The sequence below is a fragment of the Barbatula barbatula genome, assembly GCF_947034865.1.
Source record: "Barbatula barbatula genome assembly, chromosome: 8".
Taxonomy (NCBI): Eukaryota; Metazoa; Chordata; class Actinopteri; order Cypriniformes; family Nemacheilidae; genus Barbatula; species Barbatula barbatula.
The window spans coordinates 8,831,600-8,858,367 of NC_136771.1; the positions used below are offsets into that span (position 1 = coordinate 8,831,600).

Below are 26,768 nucleotides of genomic sequence, written 5' to 3' on the forward strand. Positions count from 1 at the left end.
AAATTCTTTCTTACAGTGGAGTGTCTTCCTAAAACAAATATGACGTTTGTTCAATAGGAAACTAAATAGCGCAATTAAATATAAAATATTGTAAGGAGCCAATCGGACTCAACCAACTCTGCAGATGCTGATTGGTTGGCGTCTTTACGGCGCGTCCTGAATTTACGCGTATTCGTGATTAGAACTACGTTATTCTTCCGGATCTCTGAATGTGCAAACGGCAACGACTACGTAACTGAACTAACGCGATGACGTTGAATGGAATATCCCAGGAAATATATCGCTGGGTCTCAATTAGAAGTGCACAAAGTCATTCAAGATGGTGTTAGAAACTATCTCCCGAATGATCAAAACACAGCTTCCAGCCTACCTCAAAAAGCTGCCACTGCCAGAAACGATCGGAGGTTTTGTGCGACTTACAGGTTAGTGTTTTGACACAAAATGTCACGTGTAAAGTTAAGGATATCCCAATACATGTCTGCACGAGAAAGAGGGATGTAACGTTAATTGTCTCTTTGTTTATTACTCCTTACTAAGTCTTAATAACCTTACGATTGTTTGTGTAACGTTAACGGCTGGAGACGATAGACAGGTTACAGTGTGTAGTGCATTAAGCCCATTCAAAGGAATGTTTAAACATTGTACAGTACAAACGATTCTCCTTTCCATACAACAGATTTTCAATAAGCGGGTGCCTGTTTTATCTACGGAACAAATCGTATAAATCATGTGATTGAATGCTGTGCCTCAAACAAACGTGACCAGAGCTTTTTTTAACTTTGACATTCTAACTGCTAAGTTTTAAGATCATGCAAATGACATTAAATGTAACTTTTATGTTATTATATAATACTGTAATTGAATGAGCATTTATATGGACACTTTAATTCGCCTTATATTTTTAATTCATCGTGTAGCATGGATGTGCCATATATTAAATGATTACAGTGCACTTGACATTGCCAATTACACAACATCTGTCATTATTTTTAGTGTAATTTATGCATCTCAAAAGTAGCCTCGAAACAGACCACTTAAGATGAAACATATACCACTAAAAAGTTCAGCATTGTCTTTTACTTAATACTTATAATGTGTACATGTGAGACTAACATGCACTAATAAAACTAACATGATGCATATATCAATGATTGAAAAATACTTCCATTTTATCAAACCCTGTACAAAAAATAAAAATTGAAAACAAAAAAACTGCAAATCATTTACATTTAGTCATTTAGCAGATGCTTTTATCTAAAGCGACTTACAGAGAGTTCAGGGAGCAATAAGCGATATGTCAAAAAAGAGCAATAGTACAATAGGTGCTAATACAAAGTTACTAGTTTCAACAAAAGCTAGACCACCTGTTGAGAGAAGAGGGTTAGTGTACCTTTTTTTCATTTCAAATCATCTCACATGGATCATTCATTTGTAGCAAGAACGGTGTCTTTCAATACAGGCAATCATCATGATATGTAACTCTTGACAATTTTCTGTCAAGCTGGTTAAAATGGCTATACTAATAAGTTCAGTTGAAATTGACAATGCTACTACAGTATGTAATGACTTTTGCTATTTGACTGTCTCAGTTTCAGAGTGGTTGCGGCTCTTGCCGATGTTAGGCATTTTGGCTCTTCTGGGTTATCTGACAATCCGGCCTTTCCTACCCAAGAAAAATAAGCAAAGGGATAGTCTGATCAACCTGAAGATTCAAAAGGAAAACCCTAGAGTGGTAAATGAGATCGACATAGAGGACCTGAAGAGTACAAATGTTTGCTACTGCAGGTGCTGGCGATCTAAAACGGTAAGAGGGTACGGTAGACGCATATGGAAAATAGTAAAGTGTTTCCAAGAAATACTCTAAATACGAACAAAATTATTACTGTTTGTGGTGCACATACATTTACATTATAAGTTCACAAAATAAAACTATAAAATGATACACTGAAACCCTTAACTTTTCAAAAGTGTAATTTTTTTAAGCTTCCTCTTTGTCAGGACACCCTTTAACCACAGTCACATCAGCCATTAATTTAAACTTCTCTTCTTGCAGTTTCCTGTGTGTGATAAATCGCACATTAAACACAATGAGCTGACGGGGGATAATGTTGGTCCACTTATTCTTAAGAAGAAGATTCTGTAGCCCCCTGTTTGACCCAGAGATGGAGAGAAGTAACCAGTGCGCTGAAGACCACTCACAATGTTGTTTTTCATTCTCGTCCGTTTTTAGGCAGTTTTCACCCTACTGCGGTTTTGTTTTTTGTACTTACACAAAACTATTTCCATCTTTCAATTGTTTAGACACATACAGGTCTATAAATTGTGAATGTCGTGACCTAGATATTGTGTTTAATCTGTTTATTGATTACTTTTTGTTATGTTGTTGTGGTCTTTTTTCATTTACTTGGCAGATGTAGTTTGATCTTTGTGAGCAATATAACCGACCAGGAAAAATAGCTGTTTTCATAGCCAACAGGTCTTGGTCTCAGAAGTATCAAATTAATTCTTAGCATACATCTTGATTTATGTCTGAATTTTAAGTTGCCTTTTAATATTGCTATATTATATGCAAAGCGTGAAATAGGCCTTTGTGATAGACACTTTTTTGAGATCACATAATCGCACGCCTTTAACTTTTTTTATGTGAAGTACATTTTTAAACGTGTTTGTCATTTTACACCGAATTATTACTAAACCAACAAGAGTTATAAAATGTTTGCTAAATTATTTTCGTCGAGTACAAGATACCATAATATAGGCACACCTATAGCATTTCACGTTACATTACATCGCAACAGATGCCTTGGTCAACACTTTTGTTACACATTATTCGCCAAGAAACGTCAATCTTGATAATCTACTTGAACACACATGCTGCAACATTACAATCCATGTATGCATTAATTCACAATCAAAGCAGGATAAGAACTCAAGACATTGACAATCCACTGGTTCTCTTAATGTTCTCTGTTTTAGTTCCAACTGGTTTGTCATATTTGATGGCTCTTGTAGAAGCTCTTGTAAAAGTTACATTTGTATGGTAACTGGACTGTGCTTTATGATATTTGTAAAATAAAAGTTAAACCAACCAAACTTGTTTTTCTCTCTATATTATATACCCATCATGTATACTGTACATACCCACCTTTTTGCATTCACAACGGCCTGAATTTTTTGTGCAGTTTATTAAGGTGCCTAAAACTTTGTTGAGAGATGTGAATCGTGACATGATAGCATCACACAGTTACTACAGATTTGTTGGTTTAACATTCTTGTGATTATAAAGGCAATTTGAGTGAATTCATTGATATAGTCATCTTCAAGAAATCAATGACGTGTTGTGACGTGAACTGTATATGTGGTCATAAATTAATGGATATGGTTGGGAATATTCAAGAATATGTTGGCATTTATACATTGCTCAATTGGTAATAAGTGGCCATGTTTCAAATATTCAATTTTATTTATATAGCGCTTTTCACAATTTGCATTGTTCCAAAGCAGCTTTACAGGGGGAAAACGAAAAACCCAAGAAAGGGTAAAACACACTACATGGTGTTTCATATAATAAATCCAATTATTCTAGTTAATAATATCTAATGTCAGCATCTCCTGGTGGTTTATTTAGCATATTTTGCATTAAGTGAATGCTTGGCTGAAAAGATGCGTTTTTAATGTAGATTTAAATTGGGCGAGTGTGTCTGATCCTCGAATAATATCAGGAAGGCTATTCCAGAGTTTAGGTGCTACGTATGAGAAAGCTCGAACCCCCTTTGGTGGATTTAGTTATTCTAGGTGTTTTCAAAAGTCCTGCGTTTTGAGATCTTAGAGAGCGTGATGGGTTGTAGTGTGATAGAAGCTCTGTTAGGTAGGTAGGGGCTAAACCCTTTAAGGCTTTATAAGTGATTAAAAGAACATTAAAGTCAATACGATACTTAATGGGTAGCCAGTGAAGGGTTGATCAAATTGGGGTTGTGTGATCGTATTTTCTGGACCTGGTTAGAACTCTTACAGCTGCATTCTGAACTAACTGTAGTTTGTTTATTGATGATGCAGGACAACCACTAAGTAGCGCATTACAGTAGTCAAGTCTTGAGGTCATAAATGCATGAATAAAATAATTAAACATTTTAGTTTTACCCCAAATACTGTTTTGCCTAGTGTCACTGTTAACTTGTTTAGTCTCAGAAGAGGAAATTTAGAATAAGTGTGATGAGCTGTAACAGACCAAGTTTTATGTTTTTTTACACTTTACCACACCCAGTAGTTGAACACAGCTGCCAGAACTGCATGCTCTAAACAGTGCTGCTTATTTACATCTGTTTTGCCTTAGATGATAAAACAGGATATGTTTACAAATATCAGCTGGGCCTTTTGCCAACAGGCAAAGTTGGTTAGTTTGCAGCGCCAATGCATCTGCTAATCAAAACAAGACTAAGAAAAAGAAATGAGTAACAGTAGTAATTTAATTGTTACATGAACAGTGTAAAATGGTGCTTTATAGCACTAAAAGTGGCTCTTTGCTCAAAATCATGGGAGCCACGTTTAGTGCTTGCATACCTTGGTGCTTCAGTGGTTCTTCAGAGGTTCTTTGGTGTGACCGAGGTGCTATAAAGCGCTGAAGAACCAAAGCACCAAAACCAAAAATTGGTTCTATATAGCACCAAACGTGGTTCCCCTATAATTACGAGTGAAGAACCACTTTTAGAGCTATACAGCACAGCATAGCATATACATTATGTTCAAGACAACCCAATATAAAAATTTCAAACAGTATTTCTTAAATCACTAAATAAGTCATAAAAAATAGACCAATCTACATAGACATTCACATGACCCTGATGATAATACATTTAAATACACAGTTTATGAAAACGACAATATCAAAAATGATGAGAAAATGTATCGCCTGTGCACTTGATAATGAAATGTTCAACTGTTTTACTTAAGATGCCCAAAATCAGACAAATCAACAATTTTATAAATAATACCATTAATAATAATTTTATCCGAAACCCTGCATCTCCATACTTCGTGATTTTTATTTTTAGCCATAATCATTATTATTAGTCACCCTTTATGCTTGTTACTTGGATTTGCAAATATCTAACCAATACAAATAATTAAAAAGTGCTTGTCACCTTTGACAACACAGTATTTTAAAATCATTCTTAAATTACAGTGTTTTTCCACTTCCTGCAAATTTTGACATATGAGGTTTCAGAAGGACAGCGACGATATATACCTCCTCTGTAAACAAATTTCCCTATATAGTTAAAGCCACATTACACTGTATATGTAACAGGGCTTTGCAGAATTCTTATTCAACATCTCATCATTTTGGGGGTTTAAAACAACGCATATTCATTTGTAATATGTCTAATTTAACATCTTCTATTGTCACATGAACAAACCAGTTAGAAAAAGAATACTGAAAACATGAATATGTCGAAATGGTATGTGTTTCACCCTCTTCCGAAACGTTTGTTTTGAAGATTATTAATGACCTGTAATCTTGCTGGTTACCATGTGTGTTTTCATCTAGGAAAGTAGAATTCAAAAGCCGTCTGATCTGTCTTCTCAGCAGGTTATAAATATGAGATTGAGAATCCACTGAAAGGATGAACTATTATTAGCAGTCGTGAAGTTCACATTATGGAACAGTCCTGGAAAGTCCATTCCAGAAATACCCAAAAGCCATCATAGGGCACTTTCATATGTGACTGGGGTCCCTGATGCCGATAAAGCACCTTGACTGACGGCTACAATTCAGAAAATTACAATTACAACAATGTACAATAATTCTCAACTGGACCATAACTTTCTTAGCACAATCAAATGTAAAAATCATTGAAAATTTTATTAATGTTTAATACATCGGCCAAGTCAAAAGCAATGCACAAACAATAAAGCAAACACAGGGTGAAACAGGACCAGTGTAAGCATGCAAATTCTCCAAGATGTGGTTGATGTGGTCATATTGCTGTCTATAACTTCATTTTCATGTTTAACTAAATTGCTTGTTTATGGCAAGAAACTTGTTTCGATGCTATTCACAGAGATATGGAGTTTAGCTTACCTATTGCCTTTCTACACATACGGTTACCGTATCTCCTACTGGCATACTGTTAAAACACAACGAATAGCATTTCTCATGTGAAGTTCAACAGAGACTTGACAAAGGTTCACAAAGCCAGCAGTTAAATGTTAGCATGTTGCTATGCAAATGACACCAAACTCAAACACAAAGCACACAAATATTCTGAGGTTTTCTTTATTTGGTTGACCTAAGTCTCTATTTGTATAAAGATGTAGGATTTCTTTCAGCTGACACCAATGACTTTAACAAACTTCTATTGACAAATTACAATACCGAGTGATAATTGTTACTCGCTCAAGTATTATTAAAAGTATTAACATAAGCTGTTACATCATTGCATCCCTAATGTGTTTTTATATGATCAGCATGTCCATGAACTCCATCTGGCCACCCTGGATGAGAATGTTACAGTGCATTCTGGGATTGCTTTGCATGGCTCTTGACTTGGCTAACATATAAAACTTTTTTAATTGAAATTCTTTATTTAATCTAAATATGTACTGCAGGTAAAATAAATATCAAACACGTCACCATTTTTCTCAGTAAATATATTTCTCAAGGTGCTGTATTTTTATTATACATCACTTAATTTGTGAATTTATTTGTTTTGTTTTCATTGCATGTATGGATTATTTGGGATTTTAACGGCATCTGGTGAAAATTTCATGTCAACAGCAACTTGAGAAATATATTTAGTGAGAAAAATGGTGACGTGTTCAATATTTATTTTACCCACTGTAAATCCAAATGCAGCTTTTAAGGAATATGTAGTATAATGCAGCATATATATGCTGCCAACATGAATGCTTCACATATGTGTGGTTATGTGTATGCATAAACATCTCACCCCACTCCGGATTCTTTGGTTTCTGCAGAACTCTAGGGCCAAGCAGACCAATGATGAGCGCTCCGATAGGAGCAGTAATGAGAATAGACAGCACAGCCACAGTGAGTACATCCATACCATACTTTTGTAGTTCCAGGTCATTCTTAGAGCGAGCCATGTCCAGAGCCGTAGAGCCTATCGCAGCCTGGACCAATAAAATTGTGTTCTCTATTAGAGACATCTATTTGCATTTTATTTGGCATTCAACTGCTGGTTTATATTCAAACTGACAGCATACTTTTTCATAGAGTTGGGAATGAGTGTTACATCTGAAGACACACACACATCTAAGACATTTACCTGTACTGTGGCTTTTGGCATCCAAGCTAGTGCGATAAAGACTTTCTCTTTTAAATTGAAGCCGGCACGCAGAACCACGACAAAAGTGAAGAGCAGGCGTACAGTGAGACAGATGAACAGGGCTGCCAGACCCAGAGCTGAGGACACATGTCAGAATACTTGATGATTCTTCATACGAATTAACACAATCCTTCAAGCAATAATTTCCATTACACAAACTGTGAGCATATGCAGGGCCGTTTGAAGGAATTTGGGGGCCCCAAGCAAAATGGACATGGAGGCCCCCCCAACCCCCCGCACACACGCAAAGCCTACAGGAACCACAGCATAGCCATAAAGTTTAAGTTCAACCACACTTTATATAAATAAAAAAGGTTTATAGTGCATAAACTGCTGTTGCATAAACAGTGCATAAATAAAACATGTTTAAAGTTCAAATACTCATGTTGCATATACTGTGCATAAATAAAATAAAATTACAGTGCAAATACTGCTGTTGCATATAATGTGCATAACATTTTCAACAATTGACCATTTGCAAAAAACACCACTGTACCATAAAATCAAATATACATTAAAAAAGTGCACAATAACTAAATCCAACATACTTAAAAACACACACACACTAACATTTTTCAGTTCTCACAAACGTGCAAATTATCTAAAACTGCTGTTTGCGAGCCTTGTTTTCTGCAAAGGCAATGACAATGTCCTCCATGTCCAAAGACTGGCGAACATCGCGCTCAATTCACTGTTAGCATATTGAAAGAGGTCACTATTAACAGCTCAGCTCAGTGAGAGAAATTCACTCTACCATCATCAGTGGAGGTCTCCTTAGGAAGAGCCTGAGGGCTGAGAAATTTAAGCAAAGCACCTTGAGGGAGAAAGAAAAGATGGTAACACTTAATAATAACAATCATTAATAGATGGTAAATTGATAGTTAATTAATCTTTAGTTTACTGTCATTTAACTGTTAGCAAACAGTCTTTTTACTGTTAACAAACAATGAAATTATAATTATATGTTTACTAATTATTAGTAGTGCTGTAAATTAACAGTTTATTGTAACACACATTATATCTATCATATAATATATTAAGTATCGGGTAATGATTAAACATTTTTTGTAAACCTTTAAGAAACCATTTTAAAATATCTATAAACATTACATAGATAGACGACCAGATATTCCTAACACTTTGTTAAGGGTTACTAATGCTTAAAAACATCCCAAGCTAATGTTTGATGCACGGAATTTATTGTGTGGTTTTCCTAACCCCCCCATTTGGTAAATAGATCATCACGGTGGAATAGTTAGTATAGCATGCTAACGTTATGCCACTTTCATCAAAACCTATTACAAAGCTATAGCAATGTCATGTCATTAAATACGATAAACAGTGATTCTGGAACAGATCTGCATCTTCCTTATCCCGTTAAAAAACATATTACAGTAGTATGTAACCATATTCCGTCCGAAGTTGCACTAACTGTTCGTTACAAGCAGCATTTGCCGTCAGGCAGGTTACAGGTAACGTTAGCTAACATATTTTTGCAAGCCTACCTGCTGCAAAATGACACCAAGACAAGAAGAGCTATTTTATCCAGTGTAATTTATCACTTACCACTATCTTGTTTATTCTTATCCTCCTCTTCCTTTCTCTTCTTTCTTTTTTGGGATCCTGAAGCATAATTCCGCTTCATGACTGCCGACGGAGGTTTTGTTTTTGCCGGCAGCAGAGATCACGAAAGGGGCCCCTTGAGGGGGATCCCAACAAAAGTGTCATTGCACTTTACTGCATTGACTGTCAAAGGGGCGCTCAGTTTGTCGTTGCATTTTATTCTTAACCAGTTGTTGTCTTTGGGCCCCAGGCCAGCTCGGGGCCCCCGGCCAGCTCGGGGCCCCAAGCAATTGCTTGGTTTGCTTGCCTTGTCGCGACGGGCCTGAGCATATGCAAGGGTAGGGCCTCAAATATCATGGTAAATTCCATGCAAGGGGACCCGCGGTGTATGTAGATAGAAATACCTCATTCTTAGGCAATAAAAACATTATGTAATGTCTTTATAGACCTCTGAAGACTAGTTATGTATATACTATATTATATTGCATTTCTGTCAACAGATCAGAAGTCGTTGAAAGTGAAAAATAAAGTTTGCTCCAACGGGTGTTTCGGCCGCCAATCACGTTCCTCGCATGTTGTTATAGAAACGACAGGTGGGTTTTTTTCAGAAAAGTTGAACTTTTTTCAACCTCAAAGGAAAATTCTTACACGTATAGTGTCCATCTGATACTCACACACAGTGCTGATCTCCAAAGCACTAATGACAATCTCAGCACCGATGAGACCAAAGAGAAGAGGCTGAGACACATACCAAAACCTTTCGACCACCTCCACCACCGGAGCCTGAAACACACAAACACAGTGGTGTTCAACAAAACTCGAAAATAAAAGGAGGAAAGAAGTGTTTGTGAGACATCAAACCTTATCTTTTCCCCAGCCTATTCCTGCGACAAACGCGAGGACTAGCGTACAGAGACCTCCTGCTCCGGGAATCCCTGCCACGTTACTGCCAAACAAAGCAAACACAGACAGCCCCAACACCAGAAAGGAACGCTTCAGCAACAGGTTATTCTGTGTGGTGCATTAAAAGACATAAAACAATAATAAAACATGTTACCGTGAAAGAGAACGTCAATATTCGTATGTAGCTCAAAAGGTTGTTGTTGTGCACTAACCTGGTCTCTGCTGGGGAAATAATGCAGAAAGTACCCTAGGGCCACACCAGTGACCGCACCACCTAATACTTCAAGTGGTCCTCTCAGTACATTTATCCACACGCTGCCTACAGAGGGCGACAGAGAACACTCTTATATAAAAGGAAATGGCTAACGGTGTACAGATTGTGGGGGAAATCTGTCTGTTCATTAAAGTAGAATGTGAGCTATGCATTAGAGACAGAAGGCTACATTAAAAATTATTTAAAATTAAGTTATATTTCAATTCCTAAATAATTCAATTCATATACTGTTTGCAAGCACTTTGCAAGCAAATGCATCAGCAGTCCAGCATGTTTATTTATTAAATAACATTTTTCAATGTATTTACCTGTGGCGAAAGCTACGCCCAAGCAGGTGGTAAAGAAGGTAATGGCAATGATGTCGTCACAGCTGCAGGCCGCTATGAGAAGCGTGGGAATACCCTGCTCTACTCCATAACCGTCCTTTTGCAGAAGCAGCATGGATGGAACCACTACCGCAGGAGAAACGGCCCCAAGAACAAAACTACGAGCAGAGAGATTTGTGCAGTTAGGCTGCTAGTGGTAAATCTTTCACAAGGGCTTCATGTCTTATTAGAAATATTACATTACCCTAAAATAAACCCCCAGACCCATGGCAGACCCAATAATAAATGGGAGACCACGGCCATAGTGGTTGCCTCGCAGGTGAGAGGAAGGATGGACAGACGTAAGCACACTGCTTTTAGCTTCCTTAAGGCCTGAAACAAATAAAAGCATTCACGTCCAGCCAGTTAATAAATCTATGAGAATAGCCCTAAAACCTGCTTTAGAAAAAACTTTATTTAAATTTTGCCTTGATGAAAACTCCACCAAGCTTTCAGTAATTAAAAAGCCTTTAAATCAGCTTTTGGCTAAAGTTTTTTTTCTATTCAGTCTTCTGATTCTTTATCTATTTATGAGCATTAGTTGATGCATTAGTTAAAGCTAGAATGTAACAATGAGAAATGGATTTTATATTTGTTAATACCAATATAATTTGTTTAGAAACGGTTTGTTAATGTTAGTTCATTGTACATGAATTAATAAACTACCTGTGATTTAAGAAATGTTTTGCAAATGTAAAAATTAACATTTTGTGTACAAAAGTAATGTTCATTGTTATTTATGTTAGTTCAGGTTATGTAGCAAATGGATCCTTATTGTAAAATGTTACAAAAGTTCTACACTGTTTTCACACCTTGCTATCTAATTCCAGGCCAGCTTTGACCAGAATAACAGCCAGAGCGATGTTCCTCAGAGAAGAAGACCATCTAACATCAATGTAAACTGCATCTGTCACCACAGGGATGTTTCTGAGGACAAATCCAGCCAGCAGCATGCCTGCAGACACACATGGAGAAGACAGCAAAAGCGAATAAGTGAAACCAAATTCCCAGAGTTATCCATTACAGTTCTCACACAGCATCCATTCTACAATTACAAAAAATAGCATAATAAAACACACTTAAATAACAATGAAAGTTTGTCTTGGAGCAGTTGAACAGTTGTACTAAAATGTAATTGTAACACTAGTAATGGAATGAACCACAACGTTTTGAGGGTATTGGCTGAAAAAGTAAGTTTTACTTGAATTTAAAAATAAACTAATAGCTTAAATTCTTCAAGATTTTTTTTTTACTTTAAAAAAGAATGTTTAAATCCATTCCAAAAATAGCAGAGTACATACAGTACATAAAGTAAGCTGTTAAATTATTCCAAACTTTATTTGCTTACGATTCCAGAACATCTCATACCAAGCAGAGGAGGTAACGGTGGTAGTTTCGGCAAACGAATGCGTCCGAACATCTTTCCTCCGGCCACTGAACAGATGAACAATGTTACGATGCCGAAGAGATTCCCTCCAGGTAGGCATTCTTTCTCTGTGATGGACCACACCACCCCAAAGAGTACTGCAGCCATGATCACTGCAAATAAAAAAAAAAATCTATTTATATTTGTACAGAACTGGTAATCACAGAAACAAGCTGGACATCAATGTCTACAGTCTAAATGAAATGATTTTTGATATGATTCTTTGCATATTTCTAACCTTTGGTGATTATGCTGGCCAGCAGGCCTCTGGGTGGACAGGGGCATAATCTGCGCAGCCAAGGGCACCATTTATATGGAGGGTCGGTGTTGGTGCATGCATCTACTGATGACAGCAGTCGGGGGACGTATATTGTCTCTTCGGTTAAGCTCGGGTTGGTGCTTTCTGAACGCTTACCAACCACCAAGACTGTCTGACTGATTGTGAGGTGATCCTGAGGGGGGAAAGTGAAGACAGAACAGTTCATTTTATGAACACAAGCGCAACACAACTGACATTAATAACACGAACAGCGCCTCTGGAGGAAGGTACTATTAACATATTTCTTGACACAAACAGCAGTGAAAGTGCATGGATATGTGACATAAGCTCAATTTTAATGCATTTGCATTTCCTGATGACAAATATTTATTATTTATCCTTAAAATATATGGTCCAAAAGCCTGAGAACACCTTAGGGGGAGATGGATTTTGAGAAATAAGATCATGCTATAAACTAAATAAGAAATACTTACGGATAATAATTGATGTTAACTCTGTACAAAACAGTAGACTTTACTCTAACAAAATTAACGTCCCTTAATGTTTTGTCAGGCTGTGACATCCAGAAAACATATTTTGTTGCAGAAAAGTTTTTTCGTCATAGAAACATTTTATACAGGTTAATGAAAGGTAGGACAGTTAATGCTTTAAAGATACATTTAAATTAATCTTTTTTTTAAATCATAAATTATACAAACAGACTATTAAAATGTCTATCTAAAGAGATCAATCCAGTTACATTATTACTTTTAAATTATTGTATTGATAAATGATTCCTAGTTTTCAATGGTCCTCCATAAGAGTCCATTTCACATACAGTAGTTTTATAGAAGCTTACATTAATAATCTTTAAATGTCACTTTTGAAGTCGCCTTAAAACACCCTAAAACTATCAAAAGGTAATTCGAACGTACGTCGGTATGATTTCCCAGGGCGGAGGCTCCATCCTCAGTCCTGTGTGAGTTTGTGGAGTATGTTGAATGAGGTCTGGATGTGTCATTATCCTCCATGGCTCTGCGGTTCAGATCTATCCTCTCTGGACTCCTCTAACCATGAAACAGGCTCATGGCCACTCTCGACAGGCTTCTTTCCATCCACACCCTACCTGAGTAAACATTAGCTTTACTAATGTTATTAGATTAACACTCCTTCATATTAGTAACACTTGATTTAGTGATATCAATGAACTTTGTGCCGTTTAGAGCGGGGATATCATGAGTAACTGACTAGGAAAGGAAGAGACTGGTTTATTCAACAGGTTAATCGGATTGTCAGGACTGAACAGGACGCTAGGACCATATGGTCTTTTATCGGACTGGCAAATGGTCGGTCTCTGTTTATAAGACTAATATGTCAGTGGCGTGTCCCTTGGATACTTGAAAACAACGATCATTCACCTGTCATTGTGAAAGGGACATTACAAAGGTTTTTACAGTTGTTTGTTTTCAATGAATACTAATTGATTTAGTTTAACGTGACTTATGTCGTCAATAGCTGCCTACCGTAACGTTACGTGTATTTATTGTCCATGGTATGGCTGTGTAATCGCATATTTTGTCATAATAAACCATCCTCACATTAAAATAATAACATGCAATGTTTTATCAGATGAAACGTTAGTTATTTACTGCACACGTTTCTATTAGTTAAGTGTTTTCTGTAAAGCTGCTTTGAAAACGTGCAAGAAGCGCTATAAAAATACATTGATTGTACATTGATAATATCAGTCACACGAAATACTCTGTTTAGCATGTTCTCACATGTATACATCTAAATTGAGCTAAAAAGAAAAGTAATATATACGCACTTCACCCCAACACTGTGGATTTTAGATTATTCTTGACCCGCTAGCCGCATCCGGAAGTGTGAACTAATCCCGCCTACGGTGCATAAATGAACCAATCACGATTGTTGCTAGAAGGGATACAGCGACGGTCGTAAATGGCTCAAATTTTCGCCATATAATTACATTAGCTAACGCCTTCGCCAAACCCAACCCTTAACCTAACCTTACAATATAAAAAAATATCGATCGACTGTTTTCAGCGTGACCAAAAACTGTGGCATAGAAGTGCGCATGCCCAGTGGAGGGAGCTGTATCCCTTCTAGACAAAACCCTTCTAGTCAAAACTTCGATGGCCCTTTGGTGCTGTGACGTCATACGCTGAACAGTCCTGAGGACAGGAGCTGCCGGTTTTTGTAATTTAGCATTTCGTATGTTGATTATGCGATCTCACTTTGTATCTCAAGTATCCTAATGTTACTTTAGCTGAAAGTTCTTCATTTTTACACACAATCGCTAGAATACCATTAGCACCTTAGCCACTCAATAGTTTCTAGTTTTCTTTGTATTGATTTAATCCAATTCACTCCCTCTCTTACCTTTTGATCTCGCTGTATCTTGACCCATTTCAATACTATCATCACTCTCTTCTATCTCACAATCGCCCCAATCAGGCCCATTCACAGCTTTGCCGCTTCGCCATTCCACTACTTATTTTTCCAGTTTTCCCCATATTTGTCCACATTCTTCGAGATCAATCTTTAAAATATTTAAGTTTGTAAAGTTTTCACCATTTAAACTCCGCCCTTCCTGCACCAACCTTCCTCGAGGTTACATCCCAAATGCCAACCTTGTTCACAGCCTATCCAGTCATGCAGTCAGTTATTACAATCTAGGTGCAAAATAAATTGTAAAATAGAGTAATTTCTCATCTTTTACATCTTTCTTTTACTGTTTTTAGGTAATACTAGGTTTCTGTTTTAAGTCTTTTTAGCCTTATTTTTTGTACATTAAATAAAAATAAAAATTCAAATCAAAATGAATTTTGAATTACATAGTATGAATCATATCGCACAGTTTGCATTAGGGCATGTCATTTATTCTAACAAAAAAAACATAATTACATAATATTGTATTATATAAAATGAAAAATTATACGCATAATCTGGAGTTTGTAATCTTCTTAAAATCCAAATGATTGCAATCAAGACAAGGATTTACTAAGAGTACAAGAGACTGTGATTGTCTTGCAGAATTCAAAGTTTGAGAATGAATTTACTAATTTTAGCTTTAACTTTAACTATACTACTTCTTTACCAGTACTATGGATGTTGAATGCATGTTTATTTAGTGAAAGAACAAATGTCCTCAGAGCCTCCATCCTCCATCAATGATGGCTTCTGTTCCTGTGACATAGGCAGACTGCAGATATAAAAAACATGTTGTTTAGGAGTATGTTTAAACATCATTACCAACATGTTGACAGTTTGTTAAATCTACAATCTAAAAGATTAGAAAACGGGCTATCCAACAATTACAATGCTCACCTCATCTGAAGCCAAGTACACACAAAGATGTGCCACTTCCTCTGCAGTGCACAACCTACCCGTCTTCTGTCTGGCCATGAAGTCTGTAAAAGCCTGAGCGGTGAAAGATAGAAACCAAAACTGTATCATGAAGAGAATGACTGTAACATGTCACTATATGTATAACGTATTTTGTTGTAGCAGTCAGGCTTGCAAAAAACTGCTCAAGGATATTGAATAAATGTATTGTATACAATGCAGACTATAATACTATTTGTTGTGCTCGAACGAACCTTAAGCATAGATGGTTTTCCATCATTATTTAGTCTCAGTGATTTGTTTAAAAAACATATCTTAAATAAATGTTTATTATTATAAAAGAGTAATTACTTATATGAAATACACACTGCAAATGTTAAGCTTGATAAACTCAGTTTGATAAGCTGTTATTAAATAACCAAAATGCAGTTCAAATAATGCTTTGTTTCGTGTGTGCTTCATTTTGCTTTGGAAAAATTCTGCCTGCGCCTCAGATGTTTGTTAGCTTTCTAACCCGAGAGTTCATATGAAATATAAATATTAAAAAGCTTTGCACCAAACATAACCTACATTATAGATTAATGTGTTTCTAGTCGGTGTAGGGTTGTGGTGCATGTCAGTGATGCTGTACCTGTTCTGGATCAGGTCTAGCCTGGATTCTCTCACGTAATGATGGCGTATCAACCGTTCCTGTAAAGGTCAACAAAACAAAGCGCAAAATGACTCAAGATAAACATTCATGTATAACACAGCTAATAAAGAAATATACCACCAGCATACCAGGACACACACAGTTGCAGCGAATCCCTTGCTCGAGGAAATCAGCCGCCACTGATTTAGTCAGTCCGATGACAGCGGCTTTAGACGTGCTATAAACGCATCTGTTCACAACCCCTGGACACGCAATTAAAAGCAAGCAATGAGGACAGGCACACTTCACCTGACCAGGCATTTAGCCAATCAACAATTGCTGAACTGGAAATAATGAGGGTAAAATAATATGCCAACAGTTACATGGAACAACGTCAATCATCAAATGTAAATATGAGGAAAGGGTCAAACCTCAATCGACAACATGATGTATTACAGCAGCCCATTAATTCACTGTCAAAAATGTAAATAGGTCTCAACAGGTTACAATTTTTACCTTTGATACTAGACGCCACAGATGCCATATTGATGATATTTCCGGATTTACGAGCCAGCATCTGTGTGGAAAAGAATAAGGGAAAATCACTTAAAATTACATTCTTTAAATTAGACAGGATCCTGCTACCTGTCAGAAGTGAATACATTTTTTTCTTAAATTTTAAAATAGATAGTTTCCCTATTAACAAAAGAAAATAGGGTTTAAGTAAAAAAAGAGAGAGTGTTCTAGGTTAATCCTAAAAGGGAAAAGTTGACCTTGGGGAGGAAGGCCTTGATCATCAGATACATGCTGCGGACATTCACGTTCATGGTGAAGTCCCAATCCGACTCCTCGCAGTCCAGAATGGAGCCGTGATGGACAAATCTGTGAAAAAAACAGGACATTAATAACCGGACAAATTGAAGGCTCACAAAACATAGTTTTGCGTATTTGTACATTCTATAAACAATACTGTTTTATATTCAGACGTATTGCAAAGTTCTCAATTGTTATGTGACAATAACAACCCAGCAATATTGAAGAGCACATCCACGTGTTCAAACTCCTTGGCAAGGGCATCCACTTGGTCCTTCTTGGTAACATCAACCACCTTGGTTTTAATACCTTGAAAAGATGAGAATATCAATAATCAGACAGAAGCCTGAGAGAAGCTTCCCTTCATAAGAAAACATAAGTAAAGCAATATGTTTCTAGCATAATGGGATTTTCCAACACGGCAGATAGGTATGAAGATCAAATGAGCTGCCTGACCGGATGAAAACGCAAGCACGTATGACCAGAGCTTTCATCACAAAGGTTGATTCGAAATAAATGTTTAAACATTGATGATAAACACACATGCATTTTATACAGTAAAATGAATTATATGACTTGAGCAAGCAAATCAATGTTATTAATAATAATACTTCATAGTAATACATTTTTATTCTTAAAAATAAATGTTATGAATATAATGCATTGCATATTAATGCTCATTTTTCTGTAATTTCCAATTAAGCACATTTGTGTTAATAGTAATGCATTCAAACATCCTTTTAAGGTTGTAATCCTAAATAAATGAATATTTTTGTTTGTATAAAAGCTAGGCAATCACAATCTTGTTAATACTTAGAGCCACCTGCGTTTGTTTCACAAAATTCCACTAGGTGTCACTATATATCCACTCAATATTGAGAATCACCTGGAATGCCGTCCAGCTCTTTAAGTTTCTCGCCGTTGATATCCGTAGCTGTGACTTGGGCACCTTCCTTTGCAAATGCCTGAATAGGGGCATAGGTGTTCATATTTACAGAAAAGGATGTATTCATGGCACACTGTGGTTGCATGTAAATGCTAAAACAAGAAAATTATAACCCGACTAACAAAAGCCTGTAAAACAGTTTTACTCAAAAAGAAAGGAATCCTATATGTACATAATATATTAAGAAACAATTTTGATTTATTTAATAGATGTGTGCAAAATCTTATGAATAGCCTCATACAAGTGAAATGTTTGTGTCACATAAATATAAATATATGCTATGGCATAACTCCCTCATTGAGTGCCTGCATTTATATAACATGCCAACTGGCTCAAGGCTAATGTGTTTCCTCAATCTCTAGTTTTTCCTCATTTAAAACTCATTGCAATAGTCATTTGTAATGGAAATGTATTCACCTAGCAGGTGCTGCTTAACCACCTCCAGCAATCCTTCGATAGCAGACTGTTCACAGACATCAAATTTGCCTAAATGGTCTAAGATCATTGTTTCATTTCCTAATGATTAATTATAGGATTGTCATAACTAGAAGTTAATTTAGTGTTGACACTTATATGTCCAAGAATCATGTATCCCCACATGACAGCCTCAAAAATCACAGTGTCATTTTGACAGCCCTTGCATATCAAGCTTTCATTCAAATGGGAAACTCGTGACAATAGTAAATCCATTTATTATACTCGTCAAAGTGGCACACGGGGCTGTCAATGAGCTGCAGTGTATAAACTTCAAGAGCTGAATAGAGGAAGTGAACTCAGTCGGGCTTTGAATGTAGAGAGTAGCAAATGAATAGTTACAATAGCAGACGCTCTTCCAATGCCCTGAGCAGCAGCGGACAGCACAATCACTTTCCCGTCCAGACGACCCATTGTCTTTAATGTGATCCCCAACATGTTGAGAGAACAGAAATAGGTCCAATGGTTTGATTACATTGAAATTCAAGCACTGGTCTAACGTGTATTTGATTCAAGTTTAAATTACGATTTTACTCTGATCTGCCAGATATGTTTATATGTTTTATGGGGAACTTTCGTTTTCGCATAGCACGATCCATTTAACGTAAGCAAGTAACGTTACGGACTGCCATGCAGTTGTTTTGATATCGTACGCGTTTAGAGCAAACAGGAAACGATCTGCAGTGATTTATCGCGCAATTTTGCGATAGTTTGTGAACTGAAAATGATTGAATCAAATGTCACGTGACAAGTTTTATGCACGACTTTTAACAGTGAAAAACAAAAAGACTGATCGAAACTGTTCACGTTTGTGCGCTCCGAATACCCACAACTACCGCCAGAGAAAACTTATCGTACAGACAGAACTTGTTCATGAAAAACGAAGACTTCGAGCAACTCACAGTACTGTCAACTTCTTTTCACTCCACTGCCACAAGAACTCACGCGCAGTATTAATGTCATATCAAAATAAAAGTCTTACAATAATTTTGTAACAGATGTTTTGTGCGAAATTAAAGTGTGTTTTCTTTAGCCATCTTTAACATTATGTGCTCCGAATTCGCAACTGTTCACTGACTACACTGTAGAAAATGATGTGATCAATATTGCATGGCAACATTTTACATGACTTTAACTCGTCCAATTTATTTAAGCAATTTAAATGTTAAAGTCCCCGTTAACCGCAAAATGCGACTGTTTTTACTTCCGTATAAAAATATACGCATTTTCGAGTGAAATGGAATTTCTGATGATAAAAATTATGGGCGTTTTTCTGAGATTTGATTGGATGTATATAAACAGCCTTTGCAGTTTGAAATGGATTTTAAGACACGCACATTTTAGAAGAGAATGACCCACATTGATTAACTACTTCTCTGCATATTTCATGAAAAATTAGGCCTTGTAATTTAAATTTTCACTGGGACTTTAAAGCAGGTCTGTAAATGATTATACTAAACATTTGATTATACTTACAGCAACTACACTTAAATTGTCATTAAAAATCTTTACAATGCAAAAATGTAAAATGTTATCTGTCTGATTATGACTAACTGTATCTTTACATTTACTTGGCTTGTGGGATAACAGTGGTTTAAAACCAATGTGTATTGCTATAAAATGATGTTTTGATGTGTGTATGTTTGTGTTGGTAAATGTTATTCTTAAGTATCCTGTTTGTCATAATTATAACAGAACCTCGAGAGATACAATGATGAAATGTAACATATGCCTCTAATCATTCTTCTGAAGGTAAGACATTAGCTCACACTCACAGATTGACTCAATTCAATTGGCATCACTTTGACAGCAACATTACCAAACCATTAATAACATATTAGCATGTAATATTATTATAGATATGTAGAACAGCTGTGTTTTATATATTTTAACATCACTTTTTGTTGGTGATAGAATGTATTATTTTTGAAGCATTGTTAAGAATGGTACTTTATTAGGGTTACTAGGTGTGATATAGCGCTTGTAAATTGGAAACTGAAATTTTGTATTAAACCCTGTGATGCTGCAATCAAACTGGCTTTTATTTTGAAATAACTATGTACTATAACTGTAAGAACTCTTGGTTTCAAAGGTTATTTCTCTTTACAAGATTGCATAATGCAGTGATTTCTGTAGGCCTATATTAACTTATGTACACGGTACATGCACGGTACTAGTATTTCTGTATTCTGTATTAAGAAAGAAGGCCTCACCTGACATGACTCAAGCACACTCAGTGTCACGAGGATCAAATCAAAAGGCTGAAGAAAAAACACTGTGACTTGGACCCCAATCCAGTCTTGGTTGGTCAATGCAGTCATGGCAGTTTTCCAATTCAGTGTACAACATGTATAGACCAACAAGCAAACTGTTTTAATCTTCATAGTACAATGTTGCTATCCCATTGTCCCCCTTACTATGTTGTAATGAATGTTTTGTGAACTCCAAGGCGTGAAAAACCTCAAAAAATGCTGGAGATACCAATACTTCGAGTGTCTCGTATTTCGGTGGATGTCTTATAGGAAACCTTTAAAGACTTATTGATCCACCAAAAAGTGGCCTCTCTTTCTTTTAACACCATTAAGACGCCCATTCCTTTAAACGTTAGTGGATTTATTATAACAGATATTTATGAATAAGTATACCGAGCAAATATGAGAGTATAAAAGCAATGTCATCATATGTATCTTGTGCTTATGCAACATACACAAGATACTGTGCTTTCAGATTTAGTGATGAATAGACAGAGCAGTGTGTCTGAACAGATAGTGGATGTGTTTTATAACTTTGACGTACCAAATGTTATTTAAGCATTGAAAGAACCAGTAGCATTTGCTTTCTTGAAAATAGAGGCCCATATATCATTTTCAAAAAGGAACTGAAGACTTACAGAAAATGTTTGAGGAAAGATATTGGAGAAATGAGAGTTCTGTCAATTTTTAATATTTAAGCAATATCATGTAAGTAAGAATGTTGTACTGAGTCCAAGACAAGGACACACAAGCCATGCAAGGGAATTTTGTGCTAAATCTATGCATATTGTTATTTCCTTTTTTGCACAATATAAAATATGTTTATGTTTAAATACAATAAATTATTATTTGGAAATACAATATAATTATTAATGATTATTAGCTTTTATTTCTATAAGTGTAACACTCTGCGATAAGGGTCCATGAATAATCATATACTTCTATCTGAATTAATACTTACTTCCACATGCAATAATGACGAATGAAGAAATGGAGTAATCTAGAATTAATAACGGGAGTCACAAGGATTCATGTGTTAATGCTACCCATGTTAACTACATGTTAGTACATGTATGTTAGTTAATGCATGAATTAACACCTTGAAGTAAAATTTAGCAAATCGACCCTTAATTAAGAACAAGAAGTTATTTTGTGATGACTACTTTTGCAATATTTTCTACTTTTGTAGAATTAACATGTACAATTTTATCACACTTTTACTACTTTTGATAGCATGGTGGATTAGTGGTGGTCCTCATATTAAAATTTTTCACCATTTATTGAGAGTGAAATGACGATGTGATATTGATATTTTGAGTGATTTTATGCAGTTTTTTCCCATTAACATGGCCCTACTGTAGCTTCATTCAATACAAAATCAGGCTAGTTTGTGATCTGTACTTCTTCATTTACTTCTTTAAAGGCACTAGATGATAAATTCACAATCAACCTGGGAAAGAATCGTGACATAAAGATGCATTAACATGTCATGAGCTAATGTCAGTAAACAGCTAGTTAATAATGAATGAATCGTCACGGGTCCCTTCAAGTAAAATCATGACATATGGATGCATTAACAGGTTATGAGCCACAGTGTCAGTAAATTGATAGTTAATTAATCATCAACAGGTCAGGAGTAGATTTTAGTATATAAGTAGGTAATACTAAACCATGGAGCCCTCCAAGAATACAATTCTCAGCGCCAAGACGTGCGGTCCACGAACCAGCAAAGGAGACCAATTATATTTGTTCCTCAGTTGAAAGTCCTGTCTGGCTCAACTACTGACAACGGTCTACCGCTAATAATGGTCTCACCAGAAACTATTTCAAAGTTTGTTTGGGAAGCTTCGGATCAACTTGCAAAAGCATCATTAATGTTTGTAAGAAATATTATTCATATTATTATATATTATTTAGGAATTATATTGATTTGGCCAAAGACCAATAGACCAATAACATTACCTCATGTGACAGAACTGACCGAAATTTGTTGTGAAAGTTTGTGAAAAGCACTTAAAATTATATTTAAATAAGTATTTTTTCATAATGTGTTTCAGACGGAGTTGTTTGTAAATATTAATCTATTCAATTTATATTTGTCTCACTGTGTTTGTAAAAGTTACAGGCATCGGTACAGGAATCTGGTACCAGAAACAAGATATCATTACTCGTACTTGGCATTTAAAATTGGTATCACTATATCCCTATTTAATGACATAAAAGTCTCTCACAAAGTACAAACACTTTGTTTGCGGTGGGACACTTATTAGTGACGGAGCTCTGGAACGAGTTCAGTGCGGAAGTTAAGCTTCCGGTTAGCATATACTGGTTGGTGGTTTTGAGATGAACCCAACTAAAACGTTGGATGCTGTGTATTAATAATGATATTTGTTCCTGTATTCCTATAATATTGCATTTTTGACAACACATGCAATATTTCATGTATTTTTGATTAACAATTTTCATTTGAAGTGTAAAATAAAGCAGACAATATATTACATTAAAATGTAAAAACGTTTTTTTTCTTGAACTTACATATAATGTTAACATATTTGATGATAAATTAGTTTTTAAACTATAGGCCTACGGATTAAAATGTGACATTTTCAATTAACGTTCTATAGTGTGTGCTTGAGGTTATAATCTTGATAAATGTAATTTTTAGCCTGACCAGAAAGTTTGAAGTAGATTCAGCACAAAAGTTTTTAAGTTTAAAGTAGCTTAAGTTTTAGCATGATGCTAGCTGGATGATTTAGCATGTCGCTAGTAGCATGAATTAGCAGGTTGCTAGAATGATTAAGCAGGTTGTTAGCATGACTAACTACAACAGCTTACTAGTTCACAGATTTTACCTTTAGTTTCCAGCAATCGATTCTAAATGTGTAACTAGTAGCTTTTATAAAGTCATACGTTTAAAACGTGCACAAACACTGAAATATTCCCAATGTTTGATCTTGACACTTAACTGGAAAGGGTGTTCGTTAGATTTATTTCTTGTTGTTTCTGTATTTCTGTGATCCGACATATCATCAATCAAGAACAAAATTAGTGTGAGCTGCAGAGAAGAATGTAACTGTCTGATATCTCCAGCAGAAGCATAACTTGTGTGTGAACATTTATCTTACGCTTTCACACAAATGGCCTCGACTGGTTTGATTAATCACAAGTGATAACTGGGTAAAGGTGGTGTCTTTTCTAATCTATTTTTTCAATAGTATTCATTGCAGATCAAGTCATTTCTTTAGTAATGAATCTGAGCCGAACAATATTAAGGAAGGAGATTCGTTGTTCTAGCTACTGTATGTCTCAGCGAGCAGTCATTTACAACTTTGGCATGTACAACATTTTGCTATAGATAAACCATTAGTGTAGACGCTCTTTCATCATTCTTTATACGACGTTGCTACCAACACATCCATTGTGTAATGATGATGAAGGTTTATAAACAATGAATGTTTTTCATCATTATGAAAAAAATATTAATTATTTTATTATTATCTTGTGAATATTGAAAGATTCTTGAGGTACCATTTGGGGTTCTGTGGACGTAATACTGGCAGAACCCTCTGGATATATCTAGTAAATCTATAATTTTTGCCAATTATGGAATTTCTGTAGAAATTATTTTATTTGAAAGTTGGTCACACTTCAGAATATAGGAAACAATTCTTGCTATTAACAAACCTTTAACTACGACTTTTTCCCTCCATAAACTCTTCATTTGTTGCTTGTTAATAGTTAGTAGGTAGTTGTTTGGTTTAGGTGTAGGATTAGGGATGTAGAGTATGGACATGCAGAATATGTGCTGTACTAAAAAACAGCCAATATGACAATAATATGCATGCTAATAACAACTAGTTAATAGTGAGAAAAGTGTTACCTTAAAGTTTAAGTTTTATAACCATGTTTGTTGACCAAAAGCTGTACTGCAGGGGTGATCGACGGGAATTTTACTTACTAAATCTTACCTGATTGTTCTTCATTCATTCAGAGGTCAAAAAATGCTGAGTTATTTTAACCCAAGAGAGAAGAGAGCATACTGCTTTTTCTTTCCATAAAAGCATTAAACCACCCAGGCAATTGAATGCATGCTTGATAGACTTTTAAGTATATATATTTAGCCACATGTCAGATGTAGCCCTATAAACTTATTTCCCCTGCCCACTTTTCTATAGCCTATCATTATTTGCATTCTTAGCACACCGCTAGAATAAATCAGCTAGCATTTAATTTTAAATTCCGTACCTGATGCCTCTACATTGAGTGTTGCTGTAATTATAATATACTAATTGCAGCAAGAGTTTCCCTGGAGCAATCTGGGTTAAAAGCCATTGCTCAATGGCCCATTGGTTTGTTGGACAGATTGTTCTATTGGACACATAATGAATAACATGGAAAGAAGCGAGAGGATAGAGAAAAAAGACAGTTGACACTTTCCTTGTAGTATAGTAGATGGATTCTTGTAGAATTAGGCGGGGCTGTTTGCATGCGAAGTAGCTGATGCAACCTAAAACATTATTTTTCCGCAATTTATATGAACTTTATCAGAACTTTTGTAAAACAAAATGTTTGAGGGGGGAGGTTCTGTCAGCTTTTGTTGATTGACGATTGAATATTTGTACCGGAAGGCGGGACTTCCTTCACTAGAGCGGCCAAATTGAGCGTTGCAATCTCTCCCCATTCATTGTAATGGCAGTGGTGCATCTTGTTAATATCTATTGTCTTTGGAAATACTAAGAAGTAACAGAAGGACTTTTGTCGATGTGATTGTTTACAATTGTATCATTATCACAAGTACTACTGCTTGTATTTCGGATTTTCTTTTTTATAATTAAATTATTAGGCCTACTATAAAATTGTATTAATACGTTTGTTGTAGCGCAACTAAACTCCTCCTTACAATAAGATTGTGCCACACTTGCGACCCAGTTTAAGCTTGACATTGTGCATCTGATAAAATGATAAATAAAAAAAGTCTAAAAGGTCAACCAAAAATTATCTTTAAAATTGGATTTTCCTTCCAATTACTCATAAATCTTAAGTGTCTGGTGAATAATAAATGTAAACAACATCAAGGCATGTTTGGTGGTGATAAGCTGAATTGTAATGCATTCAGCATTAATGCAAGCAGATTTTATTCGGATAAAATCAGTGATAGAATAACCATCTCTACCAAAACCCTGCTAAACATTAACCTGAAAGCAGAGGCTTCCACACATCCAGAGTGAGCAAGACTCTGAATAAGACACAGGTTTGTAAACTAAAATCTATTATTCTCCAATCCATTGATTCAGTCTCCAGCATGAGCTGCACTAAACAGCTCCACTGGAGGTTCCTCCATCTCCATCCTCTGCCCTGCATGTGAATCAGCACTGCTGAATGTGGGTTTGACTTATTCCACTGCTTTCATCTCCTGGTATTGCAGATAGCATTAACAAACAAGGTGATTTTTCTTAAAATTCATTGACACAGATAAATGCAATGTCAATTTAATATGAATGCGTAGTAATTTGTAATTTAGCATTTTAATGTGATTTGAATGTCAGAAAAAGTCCCCCTGAGCACCAAGGTGATTGGCTATAGATCTTTTGTGCAAATGGATTTCTTATGCAACGCCCTTAATGAATTTCTAAGAATTCATCCATTATCGTAATTTCGAATATACAGGAACATTTTACTATCCACTGTGTTTACTTTGCATCATGTATACATCTCGTGTTTTTGGCATATTAAGGAGTATTATTTATAGCTGGTCTGTTTATTGTATGTAGATTCCCTTGAAGCAATCAGAGAACCATGTGTATCACAATCTTTCAGCTCATACTGCACTAATTTGATGAAGCACCGTTTACCAACGTCTGTAAACTCAATTCTTCCTAAAGCTATCTTACATTTAATAAAGACTGACGCCACCACAATAGCTTCACGTGCAAAGGCGTCCCATCCTGCTACAACAGGATTCAAAAGACAGACACTGGAAGAATGAACTGCCCTCCCAATTAAAGCGCCGTCATTACGCATTCAGTTTGAATTAAATTCAGCATTCAGATCATAAACCAAGGCAGAAGGCGAGAGCATATATCACAGCCGAAGAGTTCAGATTTCCGTCCCTGTAGATCAGGGGGATTTCACAAGATGTCTATACTT

The 26,768-nt window shown here is 35.9% G+C and overlaps 3 protein-coding genes and 1 long non-coding RNA gene across 7 annotated transcripts in view; 2 read left to right on the top strand and 2 right to left on the bottom strand.

The window, feature by feature from the left end:
• The window catches only part of LOC306897037, a 91,377-nt gene that overhangs the window by 60,314 nt on the left and 4,295 nt on the right, over nt 1-26,768 (top strand). The gene's annotated exons all lie outside the window — the stretch shown is intronic.
• cisd2 (CDGSH iron sulfur domain 2) lies at nt 13-3,090 on the top strand. Its single transcript, XM_079463400.1, has 3 exons — nt 13-422; nt 1,590-1,804; nt 2,054-3,090. Exons 1-3 carry the CDS (start codon nt 320-322, stop codon nt 2,141-2,143), a joined length of 408 nt encoding a protein of 135 aa, XP_079319526.1. The 5' UTR covers nt 13-319; the 3' UTR covers nt 2,144-3,090.
• On the bottom strand, nt 4,448-14,217 carry LOC306897984 (sodium/hydrogen exchanger 9B2). 3 transcript variants are annotated; one of them, XM_079463174.1, is made up of 14 exons: nt 13,965-14,217; nt 13,072-13,262; nt 12,116-12,329; nt 11,820-11,990; nt 11,264-11,406; nt 10,657-10,784; nt 10,395-10,570; nt 10,025-10,131; nt 9,771-9,920; nt 9,584-9,692; nt 8,101-8,160; nt 7,287-7,423; nt 6,948-7,131; nt 4,448-5,762 (listed from the first exon to the last, which is right to left on the bottom strand). In XM_079463174.1, exons 2-14 carry the CDS (start codon nt 13,165-13,167, stop codon nt 5,701-5,703), a joined length of 1,737 nt encoding a protein of 578 aa, XP_079319300.1. In that variant the 5' UTR covers nt 13,168-13,262; nt 13,965-14,217; the 3' UTR covers nt 4,448-5,700. The 3 variants fall into 3 exon arrangements, with proteins under 3 accessions (XP_079319300.1, XP_079319301.1, XP_079319302.1); XM_079463175.1 differs by having other exon boundaries at nt 13,072-13,258; nt 13,965-13,996; XM_079463176.1 differs by lacking the exon at nt 8,101-8,160.
• Nucleotides 14,868-19,341, bottom strand: bdh2 (3-hydroxybutyrate dehydrogenase, type 2). Of its 2 annotated transcripts, XM_079461525.1 has the most exons (10): nt 19,272-19,341; nt 18,712-18,786; nt 17,836-17,914; nt 17,162-17,258; nt 16,910-17,018; nt 16,653-16,713; nt 16,286-16,399; nt 16,137-16,195; nt 15,488-15,580; nt 14,868-15,362 (listed from the first exon to the last, which is right to left on the bottom strand). In XM_079461525.1, exons 2-10 carry the CDS (start codon nt 18,781-18,783, stop codon nt 15,309-15,311), a joined length of 738 nt encoding a protein of 245 aa, XP_079317651.1. In that variant the 5' UTR covers nt 18,784-18,786; nt 19,272-19,341; the 3' UTR covers nt 14,868-15,308. The 2 variants fall into 2 exon arrangements, with proteins under 2 accessions (XP_079317651.1, XP_079317650.1); XM_079461524.1 differs by lacking the exon at nt 19,272-19,341 and having other exon boundaries at nt 15,013-15,362; nt 18,712-19,054.